Source organism: Sorex fumeus, unplaced genomic scaffold (genome assembly GCF_029834395.1).
Source record: "Sorex fumeus unplaced genomic scaffold, SorFum_2.1 ptg000007l, whole genome shotgun sequence".
NCBI lineage: Eukaryota > Metazoa > Chordata > Mammalia > Eulipotyphla > Soricidae > Sorex > Sorex fumeus.
The window spans coordinates 22,612,415-22,639,505 of NW_026606064.1; the positions used below are offsets into that span (position 1 = coordinate 22,612,415).

The 27,091-nt window shown below is 45.3% G+C and overlaps 1 protein-coding gene across 1 annotated transcript in view; it reads right to left on the reverse strand.

Annotated features, from left to right (window-relative positions):
- TCP11L1 (t-complex 11 like 1) overlaps positions 1-26,954 on the reverse strand; it is a 46,943-nt gene extending 19,989 nt beyond the window's left edge. Inside the window, exons 1-4 of the mRNA XM_056135738.1 lie at positions 26,805-26,954; positions 22,254-22,443; positions 4,755-4,887; positions 2,264-2,384 (exon numbers count right to left, since the gene is read on the reverse strand). Of these exons, the coding sequence (XP_055991713.1) occupies positions 2,264-2,384; positions 4,755-4,887; positions 22,254-22,419 (420 nt within the window). The 5' untranslated portion in view covers positions 22,420-22,443; positions 26,805-26,954. The remainder of the gene's footprint in view (positions 1-2,263; positions 2,385-4,754; positions 4,888-22,253; positions 22,444-26,804) is intronic.
- Positions 26,955-27,091: the final 137 nt, after the last annotated feature.

A 27,091-nucleotide genomic window follows, 5' to 3' on the forward strand; every position in this document is an offset into this window, starting at 1 on the left:
TTTGGGGGGACTGGAGTGATAATACGCTAATACAGCAGGTAGGGCTTTTGGCTTGCATGCGACCAACCCGGTTTAATTCCCAGCATCCCATATGGTGCCCCCTCCCCCCCCAGCACCGCCAGGAGCAATTCCTGAGTGCAGAGCCAGGAGTAACCCCTGAGTATTGCCGGGTGTGACCCGAAAAGCAAACAAAAACAAAAACAAAAACAAATAAACAAACAACCTTTGAGATGTCTCTAAAGCCACAGCAACTTACTTCTTTAGACCCAAAGGCCAGGCTCTGGCAGGGATGCTTCTGAGTTCCTGACAGACACTGAGTTTGAGATTACATTGTCTCTTGCCATAGCGTTTCCATGATTTGCCATATGATAGTAACTAATGCACACGCCTGAGACTCGTCACCTCTGCCATCACTTATGTTAGTGGCTCAAGGTTAAATTATCATTTAAGTTTGGCTCAAATGTGTGCTCAGTCTTTCGTTCCTTGCTGAACCTTAGGCCCATGTGCTGCCTATGCCTGTGTGCTCTTGCCGAGCATGTGTTGCCTGCATCACCCCTCTCATCTCATGTACTTTCACACTTTCACATTTGAACACCGGGATGTGTACAGGGGCTCTTTCCATCTCTGGAAATACCCACATTCTTTTCTTCTTTTTTCTTTTTGGCTTTTGGCGGGGGTGGGGGGCTCCTTGGATGGGGGGGGTCACAACTGGAAATGATGTAAGGCAGGTAGACAGGGAAAGGCCCATGGCAATAAAACTTAGGTCAACAGAACTTCTAGGAGGAAATCCTAAGACTGATCCACCCTGTGGATACAGAAAACAGACTTGATAAGACCTTCAGCAGACCCTGAGGAGATTGGACCCCTCCCCATAAAGTTCCTCAAACTCTCGGACCTCTCCCTTAATCTGATTAAAATTGTGGTCCAGCCCCAAGAAGACTCCAGAACTTCTGGATCAAGACAACCTGGGAAGAGCCTATAAAAGCCACCTTGAACAAAGGAAGGGTGAGCAAGTGCTGCCTGAGGCCGTGTGCTGCTTGCACAAATGTGGCCTAGCACATGCAGCACCTGAGCACATGTGTTACCCGCATCTCCCCTGTTGAGATGTGTATGATTTGCTTTCCTATCTAATGGTGGGGTATGTGTAGGGGCTCTCTTCGCTGTTGGAGGAGTCCACGTTCTCTCTTGAGGGCGTTGCTCTGTCTCTCTTACTCTCCACTCTCTCTCACTTTCCCTTTCCTCCTTCCTTTCAAAGACCCTCTAAATAAAATCTGTTTACTTCAAGTCTGCTTGTCTACTCCTGAAATTCTTTTCTGTGAGCAAGACAAGAACCCAGTAATCCTGGGTACCGGGTGGCAGAGGCAGATCGGGAGAAAGTGTCTTTCTCCTCCTGAGCCACCTGGGGGGGTCCACCGATATCAGAAATGCTCAGGGGTTACTCCTGGCTCTGTGCTCAAGAATTACTTCTGGTGGCGCTTGGGGGAACATATGGGATGCTGGGGATCGAACCCGGGTCAGCTGTGCACAAGGCAAACTCCTTCCTCCCCACTGGACTATCGCTCCAGCCCCTACATTGTTTCTTCAGCACACTACTCTCTCTCTTTCTCTCCCCCCATCCCCTCAAAATTTCTAAATAAAACCCCCATTTTTTTCCTTCAAAAAACAAAAACTACTGGAACCTTAAAACCAGATCATGATAGAGTCATCATGCAGACTAGATGTATGGAGCTTCTAATTTATTCACAGACTTTATTATACACATTTGTAATGAAAACCTTTCTCTCCTTGATCAGAGTCTTTTTGAGCTTTCCCTGAGACCGACAACTTGACACAGGAGTGGTCAACTGCATTTTCTAAGGGCCGCGGTGCTCCTTCTCTCTCACCGCCCATGTTCGGTGGTCTCCGCTTCCCCCACCCCGGGAGAAAGGACAAACCGATGTTATCCTACAGTCAACCCAGCATAGTCTCAAGGTTAAATCTAATCAGATCTTCAATTTCTTTAGTCTCCTGGCACAGTAACAAAGGAGGATTGAGAACTGCTTCCAGGGGCCAGGGAGGTAAGCAGGGCAGGCAAGGTGCTGGCCCTGCACGTGGCCCACTGGGCTGGACTCCTGGTACACCATTTAGCATGGCCCCCTGGGCCCGGCAGGAATGTACTTGGCACAGAGCCAGGGCAACCCTAAGCGCTGCCAGGTGTGGCCCCCAAACATAGAGACCCACTTGTAGCACAACAGAGAAGCCCTCCCTTTGCCCTCCTCCTCACCTCTTTGATCTCTCCAACGAGTTTGATGGCGTGGTCATAGGTTGGGGGGTCTTCACTTAACTGGTGACTCAAGCAATCCCAAAATGCCTTATGGACAATATCCTTTACTCTCTTCTTTAAGCTGGAGGTAAAGGGGGAAAAAAGGGAAAATAGTTGAACAACAAATCACTTTCAAAAGCACAAATTCTTTGTATTTAGGGTGAGAAAGTTTTCAAATAAGTTGGGTGAAAAAATGATTTTTCAGAAATAGTTAAAGCAATTACATACCTTATTTTTAGTGACAAACTTATCTCGGCAAGCACACCACTGGAAATAATAACTTTTAACTAATCCGACATGAGAAGACATAAATGCAATTAACAGCAAATATATAAAACTATCATGATAAAGAACATTATATAGTTATTTACTTATTTAGTATCATTCCCTGCCACTGGCAAACTTCCTAAGGTATTTGTTATAAAAACATTCTATTTTCCAACTGTAGAGATAACTTAAAGGTCTGGAGCACATGCGTCCATGCAGGAGGCTGAGGTCTGACCTCCGGTCACTATCAGGAGGGACCCCCAAGCACTGAGCTAGGAGTAGCCCCAGAGCATTGCCAGCTGCACCTTCCATGCCATTAGATATCCTACTTTTATATGATATATGGGACAATTGATTAGTTATCTAACAACTTAAAACAGCTCATTAAAACTAATTTTGATTCATGAAAGCAAAACAAGCAATTCTCCATGATTAACATGAAAATATATCCTTTCCAGAACATCTAAGTAATATCCATAATCGTATTTTGAAAATTCATGCCAGAACATTCTAGCTTGCCAACACAGCAGTCATTCCTTCTTTGTAATAGACGCCCAGTGTTTCCCATGTCATTTCTTAGAGTTTCATCTGGCAGTGGGGGTTGGGATATGGTGCTGGGGACTGAACTGAGGGCCTTGTCCGTGCTTGGCAGGAGCCTTTTCGCTTGAACTATCTCCCCAGCCCATGATTTTTTTCAAGATATTTTTCCAGTTACAATAGGCAACAATTACATCTTTCTTAAGACAATATGTTTTAACAGGCACACCTTACAGACATTTTTATTTTTTTTCTCTCGTCTCTTTTAATAAATGGTTCTAGATTCAACATGTATACCAGGTGGTAAGGACACAGAGAAAAACCCATAGTACTGTCTTTATAGAGTTTACAATCCTATAAAGAAAACACAACTCAACAACTTCCCTTGTTCATAATACAAGGAATGAATGAAATAAAAACACTAGACGAAGCAGCTAATTCCTACAGAGCAGGAAGAAGCTGACATACAAGATTCCCACAGGTAGGCCAGGAAGTGAGTATAGTGGGGAGGGTGTTTGCCTTGCATGGGGCTGACCCATTTCAGAGCCTGGGACCCCATTTGGCACCCTGAGCACTGCCGGGAGTGATCTCTGAACACAGAGCCAGAAGTAAGTCCTGAACACTGCAGGGTATGGCCCCAAAATGGATTAAACTTTTAACATTTTTCTCTTTGAATTAACATTTAGTGAAGCAAGCTAGCTGTTACTGAATGAAATTTAGAGAAATGCAAGGGCTGAAGAAGAGAGAGAGAGGTATTTGTTCAAACTTCTCCATGGGGAAAAGTCAAAATTTTAAAAAAATTTTAAAAATGATTTTCAGGGGCTGGAGAGATAACACAGCCGGTAGGGTACTTGCCTTGCATGTGGCCGACTTGGGTTTGATCCCCTCACTCGGTCAATTGTGCATGACCAGGAGTAATTCCTGAGTGCAGAGTCATGAGTAAACCTTGAGTATCACCAGGATCACCAGGTGTGGCCCCCAAACAAAACAACCTCCAACCACCGCAAAAAAAAAAAAAGATTATACAGGACATCTCAAGACATTGTATTAAAGTTTCTGAGATACTTTTAATATATATTTTAAATATGTTAATATTATTAAATTAAATAAATACTGAAAAGTAATATTAAGTAGTAAAAGTTTAACTGAAATTTAATGTTTAACTATTTTAAATATTTAATATCTAATTGTAATTTAAGTTTAATATTAAATCATTTAATTAAATAATGATAAACATTGGCAAATAAATATTAAAATAAATTATTTTAATATTAAATTATTTGATTGTATTAAAATTATATTTTATATATGTGTATATATACATATATATATGCTTTGGGGGCCACACCTTGCTGTGCTCAGAGCTTATTTCTGGCTTTCCACTCGAGACCACTCTCTTGGCAGGCTCAAGGAACCATTATGGGGTGCCAGGGATCAAACCCAGGTCAGTCACGTACAAGGCAAGGTGCTTCCTGCTGCACCATCTCTCCAGCCTGAGATACATTTTAAAACTCTACTAATTCCTGAGGTAGGGATAGTTTCTAGCAGCAACATTCAAAAAGAAAAAGAAAATTGAACATTTTGACATCAAGTAAAGGAAACATTTCCAGAACTGGCAGTGTTTGGCCAGATAAGCTAAACACCTTACCTGTTTTCCGGTAAATCAACAGGTTTAATCTGAAAATCTCCATTTACTACAATTTCATGAGCGAGAGCCATGTTAGTCATTCCTTTCACTGTCTCTAGAAGTTCTTCTACGGTCACAAATCGGGCAGGACTGGCTGTAACAAGAACCCAGGGTAAGAGACTTGCTTTTGGGCAAGAGATAGTACAGCAGATAGGGCACTGGCTTCGCACATGGCAGACCAATGTTCAATCACACTGTGCCCTGAGCACTGCCTGGATTAAGCCTTAAGCACCATCCAATAACAATGATGGGTCTCATTCTCCTGACCCTGAAAGAGCGTCGAATGTGGCACTTTTTAAGATCTCAGGGCTAGGACGAAGGAGACGTTACTGGGGCCTGCTCGAGACAATCGATGAACAACAGGGTGACAGTGATACAGTGATACCACCCAATGTGGCCCCAAAACAAAAGAGATAGGAGAGAGAGAGAGAGAGAGAGAGAGAGAGAGAGAAAGACAGAGAGAGAGACAGAGACAGAGAGAGACAGAGACAGAGAGACAGAGAGAGCTGTGGGGGGAGGACCGTGAGGGGGAGGGAGAGCAAAAGAGAAACAGAGTTGCTTCATTTACAACAAAATTCCTATTAGAGTTGGGGCATTGATTCTGGTATCAGCTCATCATTTAGCTTGTAACTTTATTTATGACAATATTGTGACAATTTTAACAGAATTTCATCTATTTCAACACTCACTTTTTTTCAGCACAGAATCCTAAAAACAGAACTCATTTATAATAACTACAAGATCTCTGTTTGCACTACGACCAGTGAAAAATGATGACAATAAACTTCTTTTAAACATTTCTTCCTGGGGCTGGAGTGACAGTACAGTGGGTAGGGCGCTTGCCTTGTACACAGCCAACCCAGTTTTGATCCTTGCATCCTGTATGATCCCCTGAACACTGCCAGGAGTGATACCTTAGTGCAGAACCAGGAGGAACCATTGAGGACCACCAGATGTGGCCCTCCCTGCTCCCCCAACCTTCCAAAAAATTTCCCTCACTTAATTTTGTTGTTGTTAAGACTGGAGGTTCACAAACCTGGTGGCATTACATCAGGTCTTGCACACCTCTGTTATGGTGCCAATTAACTCCATACGGGGGTTAGAGAGATAGTACAGAGGATAAGGTGCTTGTCTTGCATCAGTTGACCTGAGTTCAATGACCAGCAATCCCTATGATCTCCTGAGTTTGCCAGGAATAAGCCCAGGCACAGAACCAGGAGTAAGCTCCAAGCATTGCCAGATATGGTCCCAAAACAAACAAAAATTCCAAATGAACTCGCCTGGCTCACACTCGCTTGAGAAGCTCCTGATCTCCAGCAAGCAAAGTGTGGGCACTCTACTGGAGCAGATTTTAGTCACAGACCCAATAAGCAGTCCAATAAACCGAGGATATCTTATCACAGTCCCAATAAACGGAGGGTTTCTTCTCCAATCTCTTTGCCTGACATCCTCAATTTAGAAAAGCAAAACAAAAAGATGCTAGATTTAAGATTCCCTCTTTTGCTTCCACCACAGTTCATAAGTCACACAACTGCTAACCTGGGATCAATAATGAATCTTTCAAAATGAATCTCCCCAAATTAAAACAGCATTTAGGTGTTTCAATTTGGCATTTAGGATGCAGCTATCATTTGCACATTTTGGAGGCAGCAAGAGGGCAATACCCATGAGTGCTCAGGGCTTACTCCTGGCTTTGTGCTCGGGGTTCACTCCGGCGGTGCTTAGGGGACCATGTGTGGCATCAAGGATTGAACCCCAGCCTGGGACTGGAGCAATAGCACAGTGGGTAGGATATTTGCCTTGCATGCAGCCAACCTGGGTTTGATTTCCAGCATCCCATATGGTCTCCCAAGCACTACCAGGAGTAATTGCTGAGTGCAGAGCCAGGAGTAAGCCCTGTGTATCGCCAGGTATGACCCAAAAAGAAAAAAAAAAAGGATTGAACCCAGCCCGACACATGCAAGGTAAGTGCCTTACCCCTATTATTGCTCTCTGGCCCTACTTATACATTTTAAAAGATAAGTGGTTAGGGCATTTGCCTTACATGCAGCCGACCCGGGTTCGATTCCTCCGTCCCTCTCAGAGAGCCCGGCAAGCTACCAAGAGTATCCCGCCCGCACGGCAGAACCTGGCAAGCTCCCTGTGGCATATTCGATATTCCAAAAACAGTAACAACAAGTCTCACAATGGAGACATTACTGGTGCCCACTCGAGCAAATCGATGAACAATGGGAGGACAGTGCTACAGTGCTTTATAATTTATCTGTTTCTAACTATAGATTTATAACTGCTTGACATCCAATTTCTTTTTTCCTCTTCCCCTCCCTTTGTTGTTGCAACGTCCAGGAGGCCCATAACTGGAGGCAGTGCTCACCGCACACTCTTGACTGAAGTGCTCGCAGGGGATGGCACAGTGGACACACTCAGTGAGGTGAGGCAGTGCTGAGGACCACATCCACAATCTCTTGTCTGCAAGGCAGGCACTCTACCTCTGAGCACATCCCTGGGCCCCAGCTGCTGTTTACATCCTAGCTGCTTAAACTGTGGGTCCCAGTGGATCAGGTGACAGTAAAGGGTTTCTGAAGATATAACATCAACTCTGAATCCAAAATCAATAGTGTAATAGGGGGGTCAGAGGGTCAGTACAGCGGGTAGGGTGCTTGCTTTGCATATGGCCTATCTGGATTTGATCCCTAACATCTTATATGGTCCTCCCAGCCCTACCAGGGTGATTCCTGAGTTTAGAGCCAGGAGTAAGCCCTAAGCATCACCAGGCATGGTCCCCAAACAAAAATAAAAACAAAAGAAGCAACAAATGTGTAGGGAAGCCAAGGTGTTTTTAACAAGATGAGCACGTGTTGCATTTCTGGGTTGAGAAGGGACTGTAAGTGGGGGATTTTAGAAACTCTGATTTACACCGCCACAAGACAGACTGTGAGAGTCCTGTACTGACCACTGAACAAGTCAAAACATTTTGGCGAATGAGTCATCTGTGATTTCACCCTTCCTATTGTCCCCCTATTCAAGTTTCATGGATTTCACTTCTCTATAAACTACAAGAACCTCGAAACTGATCCCTGTACTTCTCTTTCTCTTGATAAAACTGGAAATTTATCTTTTGGAAAGAAAAAAAAAGTCTCATACACATCACCCCAGGTGTTCCGAACTAAGGAACAAAGAAAATTTTTTTGGGGGGTCACACCCGGCAATGCACAGGGGTTACTCCTGGCTCTGCGCTCAGGAATTACCCCTGGCAGAGCTCAGGGGACCATATGGGACCAACCTGGGAATCGAACCCAGGTTGGCCGCGTGCAAGGCAAACGCCCTACCTGCTGTGCTATTGCTCCAGCCCCAGGAACAAAGAAAATTCTTGGGCTTAAAGTCTATCAGTAAAGAAGACCCACTTTTGATTATCAATTATACCTCAAAATATACATTTTAAAAATTGTTTTTGTCTGTTTCTGGCTTTGTGCTCTGGGATCACTGCTGGTGGGGCACCAGGGATTGAGCTTAGATTGGCCACATGCAGGGCAAGCATCATACCTGATGTACTATCACCCTCGTCCCTCAAAATATACACTTCTTGGGGCTAGAGCGATAGCACAGTGGACAGGGCATTTGTCTTGTACGCGGCTGACCTGGGTTCAATCCCTGGCATCCCATACAGTTCAACTATGCACCAGCAGGAGTAGTTTCTGAATGTAGAGCCAGGAATAATCCTTGAGCATTGCTCGGTGTGACTCAAAAAGCCAAAAAATAAATGCACTTCTTAAAAAAAAATTGTTCATGATAGGGGCTTGAGAAATAGCTCCCAGGGCAGAGAGCATATTCTGCTTGTGGAACACCCGAGTTGACTGTCAGGAATGCCTCCTCAGCACCAAGCAGGGAGTAGCCCGTGAGCATTGCTATGGGTAGCCCCCAAACAAACCAAAGTCTTAGCATTTGTGAACTTCTATCAGGATTAGAGAGAGGGCATGTGTAAACAGGCTGGTGTATACCCCTCTCAAAGTTACTGACTTAACAGTAGGAAAATCTGTACTTCTCACAAGTCTTCTGGGATGATCAGTACTAGCTGATGGTCCCAGAAACCATACATCCATATACTGAAAAGTACTAGCCTTGGGCTGGAGAGATAGTACAGTTGGTAAGGTGTTTGTAAGCAGCCGAAACACAGTTTTATCCATAGTGCCCCACATGGTCCCCAGAAAACCACCAAGAGAGATCTCTGAATACAGATCCAGAAGTAAGCCTTTAGCACTGCCAGGCACAACCCAAAACACCTCCCCCCACACTCCACAAAAATAGCAGTCTACAATTTTATGTCCTGATGTTAATTTTCTGTGATGGTGAACTCAAAATGAGCTAAATAATATCACTGAGTTGCCCACAGTTTAATAGGCATAAAGACTTTCTTAGGTTAGTGAAGTTATTTCCCTTCTTTGACATTTTCTTCTGCTCATAAAAAAAAAAAGGAACCAAATCTAAGAGCTGGTTATATTCTGTCTGGTAAGCATCTTTACTTGCTCACATAAGGGGAAGTTTGGAAAATACAAAACTCTCAGCATTTCCAAAGAATAATAAAGTTGCTTAGTGAATATTGGCAAAATATAATACCCAAAAAACAAATCCTTAATATATTTTCTTTATTCTCAATACAATTAAAGATGTGAACTTCCTCCAAATGATCTTATTGACAAACATAATCCCAACCAGAAACTCTGCAAAAAGGTCCAGTGGTTGAATATTTGTCTTGCAAATGCCTAACCTGGTTTTGATTCTGGCATCCCATATGGCCCCCTGAGCACTGCCAGGAATAACTCCTCAGTGCAGAGCCAGGAGTAAGCCCTGAGCATCACCAGGTGTGGCTCAAAACCCCCACCCAAAAGTTCTGTAAATGTTAATATTACCAAACAAATTCTAGAATGTATGAAAATGAATAGACTCCCAAAAGAACAAAACGATTTTCTAAAAAGAGAGAGAAAAAACAATGGAGATTTTACATGCTTTCAAGATCTAATAGAAAGCTACAATTTAAATTAAAAAAGTGTTTTTTTGGTTAGACAGATAAATAGATCAACTGAACAAAGCTAGTTCAAAGATCCAAAAATAGACCAATAAACAGACACCTCTATCTGCATGTGAACAATAAGACAAGATTAATTTTCATAACCTTAACTCACATAATAAGTAAAAATTAACTAAAAATGGACTGCAGACCTAAATATAAAAACTGAAACTATATAGCACTAGGCAAAATTCTTTTTTTTTCTGTCTGGTAAGCATCTTTACTTGCTCTCATAAGGGGAAGTTTAAAATTTAGATTAAAATTTCAGTGATAGCGTAGCGGTAGGGCGTTTGCCTTGCGCGCAGCTGAGCCGAGTTTGATTCCTGTGCCCCTCTCAGAGAGCCTGGCAAGCTACCAAGAGTATCTTACCCACATGGCCAGGCAGGCAAAGCCTGGCAATCTATCCGTGACGTATTCAATATGCCAAACACAATAACAACAAGTCTCAAAATGGAGACGTTATTGGGCCTGCTTGAGCAAATCGATGAACAACGAGGACAGTGACAGTGACAGGATGGAGAAAGCTCAAAATATGAGAAATTTTTGATAAATTGGATCTTACCAAATTAATAGTTTTTGCGCTGTGAAGGAGAATAAAAAGTCACACTACAGATAGAAAATAAAAATATCTGTAAACCATTTTTCTGACAAGGGACTTGTATGATGCTGTGGTTTATAATGAGAAAATAAAGAAAACAAAACAATTTTTAAAAATATTTAAAAAAACAAAAAACCAACATTGCTTTCAGCCCTGGAACTCTTAAAACCCTAGGGATGATCTGAGTGTTGAGAGCAAAGGTAACTCAGATCATGTGAATAGGTGACTTTTGGACCTCATCTAAAGAGAGGGGCTGGTTGCCAGGGAAACCAACCACACAATGGAGGTGTGGACCTTTCGGGCATCATTCTGGCCTTACCCACCCACCCACACCACTGTGGCAGGAAGGAGGCCCAGAGGTTGCATCAACTGTTAAAGGTCAATGATCTAATCAAACAGAACTATGCATGGCCTATGTAAATAAACCCCCATAAAAACACAATAGGACAGGGACAGAGACACAGCACAGGGGTCAGAGTGCTAGCCTAGCAAGCCCAAACTCTAGTTCTATCCCTGGTACCGTATATGATCCCCAGAGCACCCGTAGGTGTGGCCCATCCCATGCACTCCCCAAATAGAGTTGAAAGAACTTTCTAGTTAGTGAAGATGTGGAAGTGCAGAGGAGGGGATAGAGAGCGTTTCACTGGAGAGGGACTGGAGGACTCTGTCCTCCAAACCTTGCCTACAGATGTCTTCTGTTTCAGCACTGTTCCAGTTGTCACATCCATCAATCCAGTGTTCTTTGGCTTTTCACACCTGTACACCAGTACCTGTCCTGTATAACAGTCCATGGACCAGCAGCTATAATTGAGGCAGCAGATCAGTGATTTTCATCCTTACTATCCTGCGGACCCGAACATGTTCCTACACCAGTGGCTGGAGATCACTGCCTTCATAAAGTGTTTCTATGAGATTGTAAACTGCTCTAGCCAGCTTACAGCAGGAACTAAAGGAGCAGATGTTGAGACCTACTAAGTACAGTTGGTATACTACAGACCTACTAAGGCAGTTGGTGTGAAGCATGGTATAAGTTAGACTTTTACTACTGGTGCCTGAAGAGAGCAGGAAGGTTTTATGGGACTAAGCCCTTGGCAGTAGAATCCGACACTACTCAGGGTATCAGACTGAGTTCCTGTGTTAGCCACCCGGCTGACATCACAGAGAATTGCTCGGTGTGGGGGAAACCTCCCCACATGTCAGAAGTTATATGTACAGAACACACAGAGAAGAAAAGCACTGCAGGATGGAGACTGGATTTTCCCTGGACAGCTTGTGTCTAGAACAGGTAAAGAACTCTTACAATTCTTGAACTGTAAGATAACCAATTTAAACAAACAAAAAAAAAAAACCCAGGAGCTCTGAACAGGGATTTCTTCAAAGCAAATATACAAAGAGCCAATGAGTATATGAAAAGATGCTCAGCATCATCAGCCACCAGAAATTCAGTTTAAAACCAAAATGATGGCCATAAGAAAAGATAACGTCCTGGGGCTGGAGCAATAGCACAGCGGGCAGGGCCTTGCATGCGACTGACCTGGGTTCGATCCCCAGCATCCCATATGGTCCCCAGGCACCGCCAGGAATAATTCCTTCCTGAGTGCAAAGCCAGGAATAACCCCTGAGCATCGCTGAATGTGACTCAAAAAGTAAAAAGAAAACATAAGGTCCTGAAATGTGGTGCTACATGCAGGGACCAGGGACCTGGAGAGTATCATGCTGAGTGATGTTAGTCAGAGAGAGAGAGAGAGAGAGAGAGAGAGAGAGAGAGAGAGAGAGACTGACACAGAACGATCGCTCTCATATGTGAGATATCAAGAAACTTAATTGTGGAATGACTACCCAAGGCAATGGAAAGAAAGAGCATGAGAACTGATATTTAATAGGAAACATGCCACTTAAGAGGGCTGGGGTGGATAGGACAGGGAGGGGGCATCGTCTAAAGTAAAGGGAACATTCAACCAAGAGAAGGAGGTGGTACAGAAAGGTGGTAAAGTGTTATGTATCAGCAAAAGTCTATCAGCAACAGCACCATAAACCACAGTGCAAAAACTTAAGCCTCTCATAGAAGCAGACTGGTGGGAGGGAGGCAAGTGGTGGAGGGGGGAGACTATTGGTGGAGGGATGTGGGTACTGATGAAGGGATATATATATATATATATATATATATATATATATATATATGTATATATATATCTGAAATCCAATCATGAATAACTTTGTAACTTCATGACGACAAAAATAATAAATTTATAAAAAAATTAAAATAGGGCCACGGGTCAGGCACTTGCCTGAGGTGAGAATGACCTGTGTTTGAACCTTGGAATCCCGTATGGTCCCCCAAGGACCACCAGGAATAATTCAGAACCAGGAGCAGCCCCTGAGCATTGCTGGGTATGGCCCCCCCAAACAAAAATAAATAAATAAATAAATAAATAAAACCAGAGTGAGATACAACTACACAAATGATCAAAAACTAAAGATTTCTACTGCTCTGAGTTCTGGTACACATATGGAGCACCTAGAACTTCCTTTTGGACCTAAGTGCTGGGAATACAAAATAGCAGAGTCACTTCAGAAAACAGTGTCTTGGTTTCTTAAAAAGAAAAGTATAAACTTACCACATGACTCAATAGCCCTATTCCTAGCTCTTTCCCTGGGAATGAAAAAGCACAGTCATGTGAAGACTTGTACTCATGGTTAATATCAGCTTTGCTCATCAGAGGCAAAACCTGGAAAGAACGCAAATGCCTAACAACTGCAGAATGGATACACAAATTATAGCATAAACACACAATGCAGCACTGCTCAGCAATAAAAAAGAAACAGAATTGTAATATATGCAAAAATATGAATGAATTTAAAAAAGGTCATTATCCCAAGAGTCAGTCACAGAAGACTAACATGATTCCATTCATATGAAATTAAACAAGGCTGAACTAAAGTGACAGAAAGATCAGTGGTTGTCAAAAGGCAGGAACAGATTCACTGCCAAGGGGCATAAGAGAATTTTGTAAGGTGACAGAGTGTTCTAGTAGCTCATGATTCTGCTGGTAGTGACACACCTGGAAATCTGTTTGTTGAAACTCATCAAATTGCATGCTTAAAAACTGTTGAATTTTATGACATACAAATTATACATTAATAAAACTGATTAAATTATACATTAAATTATACATTAATAAAACTGATTAAAGCACTATGATGAAAGCACCTTCTGATTAAAACATTTTCCTAAGGTACTCTATAGAAAACAGGTGATACTCAATTTCTTTAAGCTAGTATTTTCTGTTACCATTTATCAGACAATAAAGCTGTAATTTATTTATATTAAGTATCAAGACTTCTTACACTTTACTGAGTTCTTATCTTCTAAAGATAAATTTTAAAGGGCCAGCACAGGGCTTGGGACACATGTAAGTCTTGATCCTTGCACCACAGTCCCCTAAGCCTCTCTGGAGGTCTCCCCTAGAAGGCCCCCAAGCATCATTGGATGTGGCACTGGCAGCCCCCTAGCTCCACCAGGGTGACCCTAGTGGTAACCCTGCAGGGTGTGAGCAGCACCACATCCTAGGACCCTAGCAGTAAACTGCCCCCCTACTGGCTGAGTGACACCAGGAGTGGCACCCAAGCCTCTAAGCATAGGAGACAGGAGCGCTCCAGAGCTCCAAGACCGTGACTCCAAAACAACAATAACAAATCTTCCAACCTGGGTTCACTCCCCAGCACCCTACACGGTCCCCCCAGAAATGGTAACCTAAACACAGAGCCAGGAATGGAGGGATGTGGACACTGAGCACTGCCAAGTGTGATCCCTAAGTCAAAGAACAGCCCTGCACCCCAAAAGCCCAAAAAGCCAAAAAAAAAAAAAAAACTAAGTAGGAAGCATTTCTCATTCTGGGGGTTGCTCACATCCTAACCTGAGGTGCACAATTTTTTTCTTTAGGATTTAAAGTAATTCCTTGGCACCCTTCTCTTTAGAGAAACCCATTTGTGAAACTCTCTCTCTCCCCGGGGTATGGTGCCGCCAGCAGGTCAACCTGTACCTGCAGGGTGAGTGTATCAGCAGCCTGATGGTTCCTTCAGGCTTCCTGATATCCCAAAATTGCCACTGTGCCTATGGCCAGACCCCAAGTTTACCAAGAAATTAAATGGCCAGAAGTTAGGTATGTGGGAGTCACACCCACAAACCACCTCCGGCTCAGCTATACAAGCTCATTTATTGGTCTTATTTCAGAGACCCATTTATTTCAGATTTATTTCAGACAAATCTTGAAAAGCCACAGTTAATCTTGGACCTGCACATGGCTGAACAGATCAGGGTAAATCAGAGGGGGGGGCAGGTTGGCCTGGTGGCCCACCCAAGCAGAGCCCACAGCAGCTGCTTGCTTCCACAGTCCAAAATCGCCGTCATACCCTGAGCCTGACTCTACTGTTTCAGGATGGACCTCACCAAGATATAATACGCTGAAAATTCTGGTATGCAGGTTTTGTGACTGAAATCTCCAGGATTTCTCAGAGTTGGAGTGGGATACCTCCCCCCCGCCCCCACTTCTCAATACACATGGAAGCACTGGCAGTCACCCCCATAAACCAACTCCAGTGCCACCCTGTAAACTCTACTGCCGGCCTTGCTTCAGAGACCCCTATATAAATCTTGGAAGAGATCAAAAGATGCAGAAAAGCTTGGACCTGTGCATAGCTGAACAGACCAGGATACACTGGAGGGGGGCGGTTTGGCCTGTGCCCTCCCAAGCAGATCCCCCAGCAGACACTTGCTCCCACAATCCAAAATCACCATCACACCCCCACCCTGATTCCACCGTCTCAGGATGGAACTCACCAAGATATAATCTGCTGAAAATTTTGTAATGTGTATCTTAGCGCACCAACAGACCTCACCCAGAGACACAGCAGCAAATCCCAGAAGACACCACAGCACTGGAGATCTCTCTGGGCCCCATACCGAGCCAATTTCACTGGGGCACCCCAGATGAAGTAGGTGCTCCCTAACTACTCCAGATGGAATCCCGGTGACCAAGAGCTTCCACAAGCAAGGCCCAGGTATGCGGGTTCCAGGACTGAATCTCTAGGCCACATGGTGGCAGGGGACCCAGGCTGCCCCTCCCTGTCTCCCCGCCCACCCAGTAGATGCCCACAATTTGCCTCCGGGTGCCATCTTAGCGCACCAATAACCCTGGCCCAGAGATTCCCAACTGAATCCCAAAATGGATTAGTGCCATACAGAGATGTCTCTGGAACCCAACCATTTACAATCTAGAAATTCACATTTACAATCGAGGCCACGCGAACTCTCATTATATTCAAAATGAGCAATGGAAAATAAATTATCTATCATCTGCCCCTGGCAGGCAGGCTTGAATGCTGGTGGGAAATTTCGAGCAAAAAATAATGCCCAAAATTAGAGAGAGAGAGAGTATTGGGGAAATTGTCTGCCATAGAGACAGGGTGAGGACTATGATGTGGGTGTTGGAAGATGTGCACTGGTGGAGGGATGGGTGTTTCATCACTGTATGGCTGAATCTCAAACATAAAAGCTTTGTAATTCTATCTCACGGTGATAAAATTAGAAAGAAAAAAAGTAATGTGGAGCTCATGCCCAATTCAATCAGCTTAATCAATGGCTGAACAAATAGCAGTACTCCTACATCATTAAAAAAAAGTCTCCGCCCGCTCCTCTCTGGAAAGATGGCGGCCGCACGGGAGCCTTGTGGAAAGCGGGTTTGAGCCGGGCTCGGGGGAGCGGCGGGGACCTCATGGGAAGGGGGGCTTTGTGGGCCGTCCCCCACGCCCCACCGAGGTCACCGGCTGCCCCCCACGAGCGGCTCTCCGGCACGGCCACGGCCCCGGAGGCACAAGGACTTAGCACAGAGAACCAGCCGCTTGGAGCAGAAAAGCAAATGGCTTGTGTTGATCCGCGCCACCAAGCCTGCCCGGAGGGGGAAGGGCGTTGACCAGCCCGCCCGCTCCTCTCTGGAAAGAAAGATGGCGGCCGCACGGGAGCCTTGTGGAAAGCAGGCTTGAGCCGGGCTCGGGGGAGCGGCGGGGACCTCATGGGAAGGGGGGCTTTGTGGGCCGTCCCCCACGCCCCACCGAGGTCGCCAGCTGCCCCCCACGAGCGGCTCTCCGGCATGGCCACGGCCCCGGAGGCACAAGGACTTAGCACAGAGAACCAGCCGCTTGGAGCAGAAAAGCAAATGGACTTGTGTTGATCCGCGCCACCAAGCCTGCCCGGAGGGGGAAGGGCGTTGACCAGCCCGCCCGCTCCTCTCTGGAAAGAAAGATGGCGGCCGCACGGGAGCCTTGTGGAAAGCGGGTTTGAGCCGGGCTCGGGGGAGCGGCGGGGACCTCATGGGAAGGGGGGCTTTGTGGGCCGTCCCCCACGCCCCACCGAGGTCGCCAGCTGCCCCCCACGAGCGGCTCTCCGGCACGGCCACGACTCCAGGGCACAGAAACCAATCTCTTAACTAGCTAACTTTTAATAGAAATTCTTCCAGGGTCAATAAGTAAAATAGCAGAAATTCAAAACCGCGCGGCCGCTATTGCGGCCGCGCGACATCATTTTATTCTTAAACCAAGTTGTAGAAAGCGAATCATTCCACAACGCTGTTTCAGCATGTCTGATTGGGGGGGGGGTCATAAACTCTAAACAATAATTGTGCATCTTCTATCGAAATAATCTATCTAGTCAAAGTAGATAGAGTATTAACTAGAACTCATCTGCCTCACAAAGAATTGGGAGGGGTGGGAGGTGGGGGTCTATTGGGGTTCGGGGTTAAAAATGAGTATTGGTAAAGGGAAATGTGTTTGGTATCTACATGACTGAGACCTAAACCCGAAAGCTCTGTAACTTTTCCCACAGTGATTCAATAAATAAATAAATTATAAAAAAAAAAAAAAGTCTCTCTCTCTCTCTCTTTCTCTCTCCCCCTCCCCTCTTCCCCCACTCCTCCTCATATTTTCCTACATGAAACTATTTTACTTCAATATTCATCTCCTCTAGAAATTCTTTTCTTGCCAGGGATGATGACAAAACTTGGAAACCATAGACAGAGGTTAAAACTGAGTTTACTGCCCAACATCATGTCTCCAAAAGAACACGATGTTGTAGAGTCATCCAGGTAGACTGGTCCAACCTGAGAACTTTGGGCTTTCTCAGATAAGGACAGGCCTTCTGCTTGAAGGTCCAGAAGCTCACAGCCATACCCAACAATCTCCATGACTTGAAAAAAAAAAAAAAAGCCCAGCTATGCAACTGAACCTCATAAAACTGGCAAGCCACTGAATTGTTCCAGATCTATACCTCCTGGATGAATACCTCAAATTTCATAGTACTATCAGTCTATTAGGACCACAGCAAATCTGATGGAAAGTTGCATAGAAGCCCACCAAGCTCGATGAGCCTAAACCATACCACAGGAGGCTCAGCCAGCACCAACCAGCCCAGGAGAGCCTCAGACAGTGACTTTAGTCACACCATTGTGAGATACAACAATGATCACAAATTGGCTCTTAATGATTTAAGTTTTGATAATTCCATTTGCCTTTACATTTCATCGAACAATATAAATCAAATTTGATTGTGCTGGCAAGGGGGCAGGCTGAGTGGTGGGTGGGGAATTGTGGACACTGGTAGAGGGAAGAACACACTGGTGGTGGGATTGGTGTTGGAACAACTTGGTATCACAATGTTATAAAAAATTTTTTTTAAGTCTGAATTTCCTTTTTTCTGCAAAGAGCCGACCTTTTTTTTTTTTTTTTCCTGGCCGACTTCGACCATGAGTATGGAAAGGTCGGACTACAGCTGAATCTCACGAAGACAATGTTTATGAGAAACAGTCTCTTTCCTGACGTTCCATTCGCTCTCAACGGAACGACCATCTCCAAATGCAACAGTTATGTGTACCTAGGTTGAGAACACAACGTGATTAATGACCTGGCACCTGAGTTGAGCAGGAGGAAGAAAGTGGCTTGGAACACCTTCAAGAGCGTCAAAGAAATAGCTAAGAGGACCAAGAACCTCCGGCTCCGGGCACATCTCTTTGATTCCACTGTTCTTCCTGCATTAACATATGCCTCAGAGACCTGGCTCTATGAAAACAGGATGAGAATGCTATTCGGGTCTCCCAAAGAGGAATCGAAAGAGCTATGCTTGGAGTATCATATTTCACTCAAATGAGAGAAAGAATCCGGAGTTCCGACCTCTGTCAACACTCAAGAATCAGGGACACTGTCTTGTTTGCCAAGGCATCGAAAATCAGATGGGCTGGACACGTAATGAGATTTGGAGACAACCGCTGGACGAGAGCCGTTACCGACTGGATTCCACGGGACATCAAAAGACCGCATGGCCACCCACCTACAAGATGGTCAGACTTCTTCATCCAGACCCTAAGCAATCGGTTTGAAGCTCTTTCTGTTCCTAGAATGAACAGACGCCATTGGGCTACACTAGCACGTGACAGGGATGAATGGAGACATTACTGGCACCCACTCGAGCAAATCGATGATTAACGGGAAGTCAAGTGATCAAGTGAATTTCCTTTTTTCTGCAAAGAGCAATTCCTTGCTCTAGTCTGAGTTCTCAGCTTACCAAAATCTTGGGTGTGGGGACGCAGTTCCCACCCTTAGGGAGATCAAGTGGACATCAGGTTCAGCTTAATGGCTGCCCTGTGGGGCTGGGAGGACATGAGGGGCCATGTTGGGGCGGGACTGGTGGCAGGCAGACTTTACCAATCCTAACCTGCCCAGACTGTACCAACCCTAGCCTCACCGAGAGCACCTCACAGAGCTGAATAACATGATGTTTACTAGTTAATTACTGGTAATAAAAGGATGTAACTTGGTACTAGCCTGTTGAAGAGATGCACAGGCCAAGTGTAGGGAAAGGTGTGGAGCTTCCCGGGTCTCTCTGAGCATTTCTAGGTTCAGCAACTAGGACTTTGGGACTCTTAGTTTTACCATTGGAGCTCACAGTTCTGTATACTATAAAGAAACCTGCAGGCACAGTGCAGGGCATGGAGTCTGACTCTCACTTTTAGTATCAATCTCTATGAGAATTTAATGAAAGTTTCCATGATCTTTCTCTTAGAAAAATAGGTACATAAACAAATATTGGGGGGGGGGGGCTGGGGAGATGGTACAGCAGATAGAGCACTTGCCTGGCATGTGGCCCACCTGGGTTTGATGTTCGGCACCTATTATGGTTCCCTGAGCTCAGCCAGGAAACACTCCTAAGCACAGAGCCAGAAGTAATTCACTCTGCACACCACTGGGTGTGGCACAAAAACAAACAAACAAAAAACCAAGTATTGATACACTTTTTTGGGGGGGGAGGACATACCCAGCAGGGCTCAGGGTTTGCCGCTGGCTCTCTGTGCTCAGGGATCCCTTGTGGCACGATCGGGGAATCATATGGGGTTTTAACCCAGGTTGGCAGCATGTAAGGCAAGTGTCCTACTTGGTGTAATATCTCTCCAGCCCTTTTTTTCCCCTCTGTCATTCCTGGATCCTCTAAAAATTGATCATGGGTTTAGGGATAAATACTCTTACCTGAAGGTCACTGACTACATACATTTGAGGATAATGTAAGCTTAGTGTTGACATTTGGAATGCTGACATTAATTTGGAATCCATGTATCATGGTAGGACACCAAAAGCAAAGTCATCAAAAAATAAAAGATCTAAACTAAAGATTGCCCTTTATCAGAAACTGATTAAAAAAAATCCCCTATCATGCTAGTGTGCATATCCATATCATAGCAATTAGCCTGGTATCCTTAATACAAAAACTGGTAACAATACTATTAACAAATTATTGAGCATATGATATGCCAAAAACAGTAACAACAAGCCTCACAATTTTTTTGTGAGACATTACTGGTTCCCACTCGAGCAAATCGCTGAACAATGGGAGGACAGAACTACAGTGCTATTGAGCATTTGTTATGTGCTAAGGACTTCTAAATGTCCTACATGAATTCATTTAATCTCATCTAATCTCTACAACCACACTAAAAGTGTATTTGTTTAAAATGAGGAAACGGGTGGAGAGACAAAACAAGGGTTAGGGCACTTGCCATGCATTCCACCAACCCTAATCTGAATCCCTGGCAGACCATATGGTCTGAAAGCCAGGAGCACTGCCAGGTGCCATCCCTGATCACAGAGCCAGGAATAGCCCCTGAGCTCTGTCAGGTGTGGTCCCCAAACACAATAAAACAAACCAAAATGAGGTAGCAGATGCTTTCTAACTGTCAATACTGGAGACAGTTACTGCTGGCTCTCTGTGCTCAAGGATCCCTTTTGGCAGGCCCAGGGAACCATCTGGGGTATTGGGAATTTAGCCCAGATTGGCTGCATGCAAGGCAAGTGCCCTTCCTGCTATAATAATTCTCCAGTCCTTGACACTTTTTTTTTTTATCATTCCAGGATCATCTAAAACTTGATCATGGGTATAGGGATAAATAGTCTTGCCTCTTGCATGACAGACTAGCACCATTTCCCTGAACATGGTCTGACCTAGTTGTGTACTTAGCAAAATCTATGTGGATAATAAATTGGAAATAAAATAGAACCCAATGATGTCCACTATAAGAATACTATGTTGACCAATAAATTACCTGGGAAGGGTTTTGATCATTTTAGCAGGACCACATCTCAACCCCAAAATGTTTGTACTTCTTCCAAATATAAAGAATCACCAATCAGCTACACTTTACAGAGATAATATCAACTCTGACATTCTTAGACTGTGACTCTCCCACTTATAACTCACTTTTTTGGATTCACTTCAAAAAGCTTAAGTCTTCTTAATAAAAGATATGAGTTGGGACAACTTCTGGGAAGACATACAGAAATCATCACCCTTTCATCTAGGTCTGCTCCCTGCCAGGGATCTGAAATGACTTCACCCCACACACCGAATCCCCTCAACCTCGTGGGAACTCGGCCCCCAGGCAGTGAAGTTAGGGTGTGGTGAACTCACGTTCAAAACCCCTTTTTTTCTAACCTGCACAAGCATAGTCCTGGCTCGAGCCTGCCTCAGATTTTTCAGACACTCTTAATTAAAGCTGCAATTTGCACTCCACCCTAGTATTTCTCAGAGCATTTAAGAAACACTGGATGTCACTGAGGCTGGAGGAAGGTAGGAATAGTCCAGATATTATCCTAAAATTTTAATTTCTCATGCAGCCAAGAACCTTAAATAAGCAGGATGCTAGCTGAGAAACTATTCTATTAGCTATTCTCTACTACTAATTAAATCTGTAGCAGAATGCCTAATAAAAATTTAATCTAAAGGGGGCTGGAGCAATTTTTTTTTTTTTTGCAGTGGGTAGGGCATTTTTCTTGCATGCAGGCATCCCAGGTTTGATCGTTTGATACCTGGCATCCTGTATGGTTTCCCCTTCTCCCCATCCGCCACACCACTAGGAGTAATTCCTGAGTGCAAAGCCAGGAGTAAATCCTGAGCATTGCTGGGTGTGACCCCAAAAGCCAAAAAACATCCCCCAAATTCATCTAAAAACAAAGGTTTGTGGGGCAGGAACAATAATGATAGTACATGTGATAGTACAGTGGGTGGGGCACTTGCCTTACACATGGTTGACCTGGCTTTGATTTCCAGCACCCCATATGTTCAGGCAAGAATGTTCCAGCACAGAGCTGGAAGTAAACCCACAAACACAGTCGGTGTGGTCTAAAACAAATAAATACACAAAATTAAATAATTGTTTTTTTTAAAAAAAAAATGGTTCTACCCAAAGTCAGTTTTGCTTACAGTGAGGTCTTTGCTGTAGTCTTTGGGTGCTGGAAGAGCCTGAATTTTTTGTTTCCTGTAAAGCTTCATCAGAACCTCCCACTGCATCTTCAAGGTCATGCTCAGAATCTTCTGATTTTGATTTTCCTGCTTCATTTATACTGGATTTGTCAAGGTTCTCAGACATTCTCAGTCAAGTTTATTCACTTTCCTAGGAAAGAAAAAAATAAATAAATAAATAAATAAACAAACCAAAAAATGTACCAGTTCTGTCACAACCTAGCAACGTGACTCTTGGTAATCATTTCATCTCCTTGGGTTCCTATTTTCTCATCCGTAAAATAAGTGGACTTGCTAAGATCTTATCTAGCTGTAATATTCTACTTCAATGACTAAACAGATAGTTGGAAAATGATACTTGTAATTTACCAAATTTCAAGATCTGTGCCTCAGATAGAGTAACAAATCTGAATACTCTGTCTCTCTCACCTGAGTTCCATGTCATAAGAACATGGGATCACTGGACTGGAGCGTTAGTACAGAGAAAAGGGTTCTTGTCCAGCACCCCACATTATCCCCTGAATGCTGCTAGAGGTGATCCTAAACACAGAGCCACAAGTAAGCTAAGTACAGCCAGACGTGACCCCAAGTAAAGAAGAAACGAAAGACACATGACTATTAAACAAGTGTTAGATGATAACACAAACACTTTAAACTATCTACTTCTATTTAATCCTTGTTTGGGCGGGGGGAGGGGGCAGGTGTCAGGGTTCAAATCCAGAGCCTCACACATTTAAGTTATGTGCTCTAGCTCTGATCCACATTTCCGGACCTCCAATTCAATCCTCAAATTCTTTATTTTTATTCCTGAGACTTCAGAAAATAATATTTTAAAATCAGGGTTCTACGAGAAACACTCTTCAACTGGGTTGAGGAGCTGGTTTCCTGATCTCATTCCTCGTAAAGAGAGAATAAAGGTAGAATCTTATAAAACAATGAAAAACATATGGATCAAATAGTCTTATTAATCCCTTGCCAGGAGAAGGTGTTGAGTAAAGAAGAAGTTGCAAACAACCATAACGTATGTAGTTGGGTACACTTTTAATTTGGTGTTGGGGGTTGGGTCTTGGGCCACACTCAGAGGTGCTAAGACCCCTGGCAGTGTCTTGGAACTATATGAAGTGCTGAAATTTTGAAGTAGGGTTCAAAAGTCCAGAGTTAACAATCCAAGCACTTAAGTCTCTCTAATCCAGAAGTTTTAAGTTTTTTAGCTTTAATTTAAAAACAGGAATTACAATATTTTTTATTTCTTTAGACCGATTTAAAAAAAAAAAAACAAACTTGGAGGGAGCCAGAGAGATAGTACAGCATGTAGGGCATTTGCCTTGTACATGGCCCACCTGGATTCATTCCCCAGCATCCTGTAAGGTTCCCTGAGCAACACTAAGAGTAATTTCTGAGTGCAGAGCTAGGATTAATCCCTGAGCATCATTGGGTGTGACCCAAAAAAGCAAAACAAAAAAATTGAAGTCTGGGGATATGACTCAATTGGTAGAGCACACGTTTTGCATGTTCAAGGCCCTGAGGTCAACCCCCAAGCACCCCATGGCTCCCTGGGCACCACAAAGTGGTCCTGGTAGTCCTGAAACATCACCATCAGTGACCTCCACAACAGAACCCAACAAAAAGCAAGTCCAGAACAGTTGCCTCTTATTTACTGCAAAAGCATCTGTCAGTTTCCTTCCAAGGTTTTTTGTATGTGATGCCAGTAACTGAACCCAGGTCCTCACACAGGTGAAGCAGGGGCTCTACTACTGAGCTGCATCCCTGGTCCTAGGGTACCCCCCCCCACCCCGTATGTTTATTAAGAGTTCACTCAGTATTCTTCGTAAGATGCCTCTAACTCAGGGAGATGACACAAAGTTTTTGCATAAACAACACCGAAAGTAATTAGCATCTGTACTATTAGCACCTGCAGATCACAAAACATTTTCATAAACATTAATTAGACTTTATTACACACCTGGAAGGTAATCAAGGGATCAAAAGAAATGTTTCCTTTCGGAAGATTTGGCCTGCACATGACTGCAGATGCAGAGGATCAAACTGCTTGATATAATTATCAAAAATTTCAGAAACTTCCAATAAATAAGGTGAAGTTACTGGAATTGGTATTTTCAGGACTGTATTGTTTAATATGAGGGTTGCTTTAATAAACTTTCCCTTCCTACTTTACCTTCCCCTTTGTGTATGTGTGGGGTGGTGTCACATGCAGTGATGCTCAGGGATTATTCCTGGCTGTTCACTCAAGAATTACTCTTGGCAGTGCTCAGGAGACCACATGGGATGCTAGAGATCAAACTTAGTTCGGCCATATGCAAGGCAAAGGCCCTACCCACTGTACTATCACTCTGACCCCCCCCCCCCCCCACACACACACACACAAACCACCTTTCTTTTATTTTTGTTTTTGAGGCTGCTCCTAGTGGAGCTCAGGGGTTACACCTGGTGGTTTGGCACTTGGGGGAACTGAGCCATGCCAGGGATCAAACCCAGGCCTTCTGCATGCACTCAACTCACTGAGACATCCCCCCGCCTCACTTTACCTCTTAACGTACCGCTCCAGGCACCCCTCTTCACTTTCCTTCATCCTATTTACACTCTGGAAATGATCCAAGATCCAAGAGATAACACTGCCAAGATACTCTTTGATAAAGGACAAATAAAAACACTTCTAATTTTATCCTGCTCACATGCTGAGAATGAGCTCAGAAAGGATGAAGTAATGCATTCTGTCCATTGAGGAGAAAGGGGCAGGGTTTTCGGATCTGCGCTAAGTACACTAACCTCATCCTTGGAAAAAAAAAATGGCTCGAGTCCGTCCTCCTCCCCAGGACATTTCCCCAACCTTCTCAATGTTTGCATCTTTTTCTGAACGCCTGTGTGGCCTGGTGTCTAGACATCTGGCATTCATCACTGCCTAATGCAATTCAAAATAAGCGTATTTAAATAGGAACAGAAGGATAGAAGACATAGAAAGATGGTCTGGAGAAAGCAGATATGATTATAAAGAACCATAGTGAACCTTAAGCTTAAATGGCTGTATGAATCACTAAGGGAATATATCAGAGGGAGAAACCAATTCTGCCTATCTATCCCCATAAAGGTGATATCTGAGCTGGTCTGGGGGCGGGGGGAGGGAGTGGGGAAGGAAGAAAAGAAGATTTCACCATAAAATAAAAAGTCTGGAAAGGCAAAGGAAGTAGAAATGGGGGCGTTTCACTCAGGACATAGCTGGCTAGTGAATAGAAATAAAGATGAAGTGATAAGTGATGAAGCCTGAAAGCAGGTCAGAAGGAGACAATTGCTTTACAATGTAGAACCTGAGCCTAGATTTTAATATGGGGGGGGGGCAGTGTCACCATTGAGCTACATCTCCAGTTCTACATTGTAACTTCCTTTGGGGCGGGGGGGGGGGGGGGGGGGGTAAGGGGTTGGTCACACCTGTCAGAGCACCAGGCTTGGTGCTTGGAGGGTGCCGAAGCGAGGGGTATAAATGCAGTGCTGGGGCCGAGTCCCAGGTTCCTTCATGACACTCCGGCCCGGCCCTTCAGGGCCATCTTCCCCGCCCCTAGTCTTGAACTTTTTGGGGGGCCGGGGATGGGGTGTGGAACTGTCCCACATCCAACCGTGCTCGCGGTTTTCTCCTGGCTCTGTGCTCAGGGATCACTGTGCAGGGCTCGGATGGAACCCAGGTGTGCTGCAACCTCTGGACCTCCAGCCCCTAGACTTAAATTTCAGAAGGGCCAGCGCCGTGCAAGGATGCCAGCAGCCTCTGGGAGGGGGTGGGGTGTGCACATCCCCGCCCCAAGCAGGTGGATATAGCTGTGTCACGTCTGGCTGCCCGGGACCGTGGGGCGTTAGTCTCAGACATCCGGGAGAGGCAAGTCTGTTTCTTTCCGAGCCTTGGAACTTGCGTTTTCCCGGGGCCCAGCCCACCTCTTCCGCTCGGCTGGGATGAGTCGAGAGTTCGCCGGGCCGACTAGCCACCACCCTGGTCGCTTGCGGGCGCGGCGCCACGCGGCAGCGCGAACCCTGCCACGAGTCCCCGAGCGCCCATTCATTCCATCCCGCCGCCACTGACGCGGGCTCGGCGGGGGAAGCAGCGATGCAGGGGAGCGTCCCGGGACAGAGCGTCCACCCGAGCCGCTGACCAGCTGAACCGCCCTCCCCCCCGCTCCCCACCATCCCCCCCCCCCCCCCCGCCCCAAGCCCCAGCCAAGGTCTTGCAGGGAAAGAATGAGGATCTGTCCACGGACTCTGGGTAGGGGAGGCGGTCACTCGGTGCCACTCGCTGCCAGCATCCACATCCCGCAGTAAACAAGTGCTCAGTCGGCGAGGGAGTGGCCCAGCGGCAGCCCGGGAGGGCAGCGGAGAGGGGCGTGGGACCCAGGCCTCCCGATCCTTCTTCCCGCCCGCCGTCCCGGCCTCTGCCTCGCTTCCACCCGACATCCCTGGCTCGACCCGAAGGAAAGCACCAGGTTCCGACCCGACCCGGCCGCAGTCTCTCACCTGCAGCTGACCTGGCGTTCTCCCTCCTATCGGTCCAGTCTAGGAGCAGCGGGCCGGCGCGGAGGCGCTGGTGGTGCTGGTGGTAGCGGGGATAGCGGTGCGCGCCAGCAGGTGCGGCTCAGCCTCGGTCCCGCCGGGGCTGCATCCCTCGCTGCGGACTGTCCTCCCTGACCCGCTCGGCCGAGAGCAGCCAGCGATCCCGCACCTCGGCGTCGGCCAGCGGGGGGAGGCAACTCCTAGCGGCTAGACGCCCGCCCCATACAGGGCGGCGCCATGTTTCCGTACGG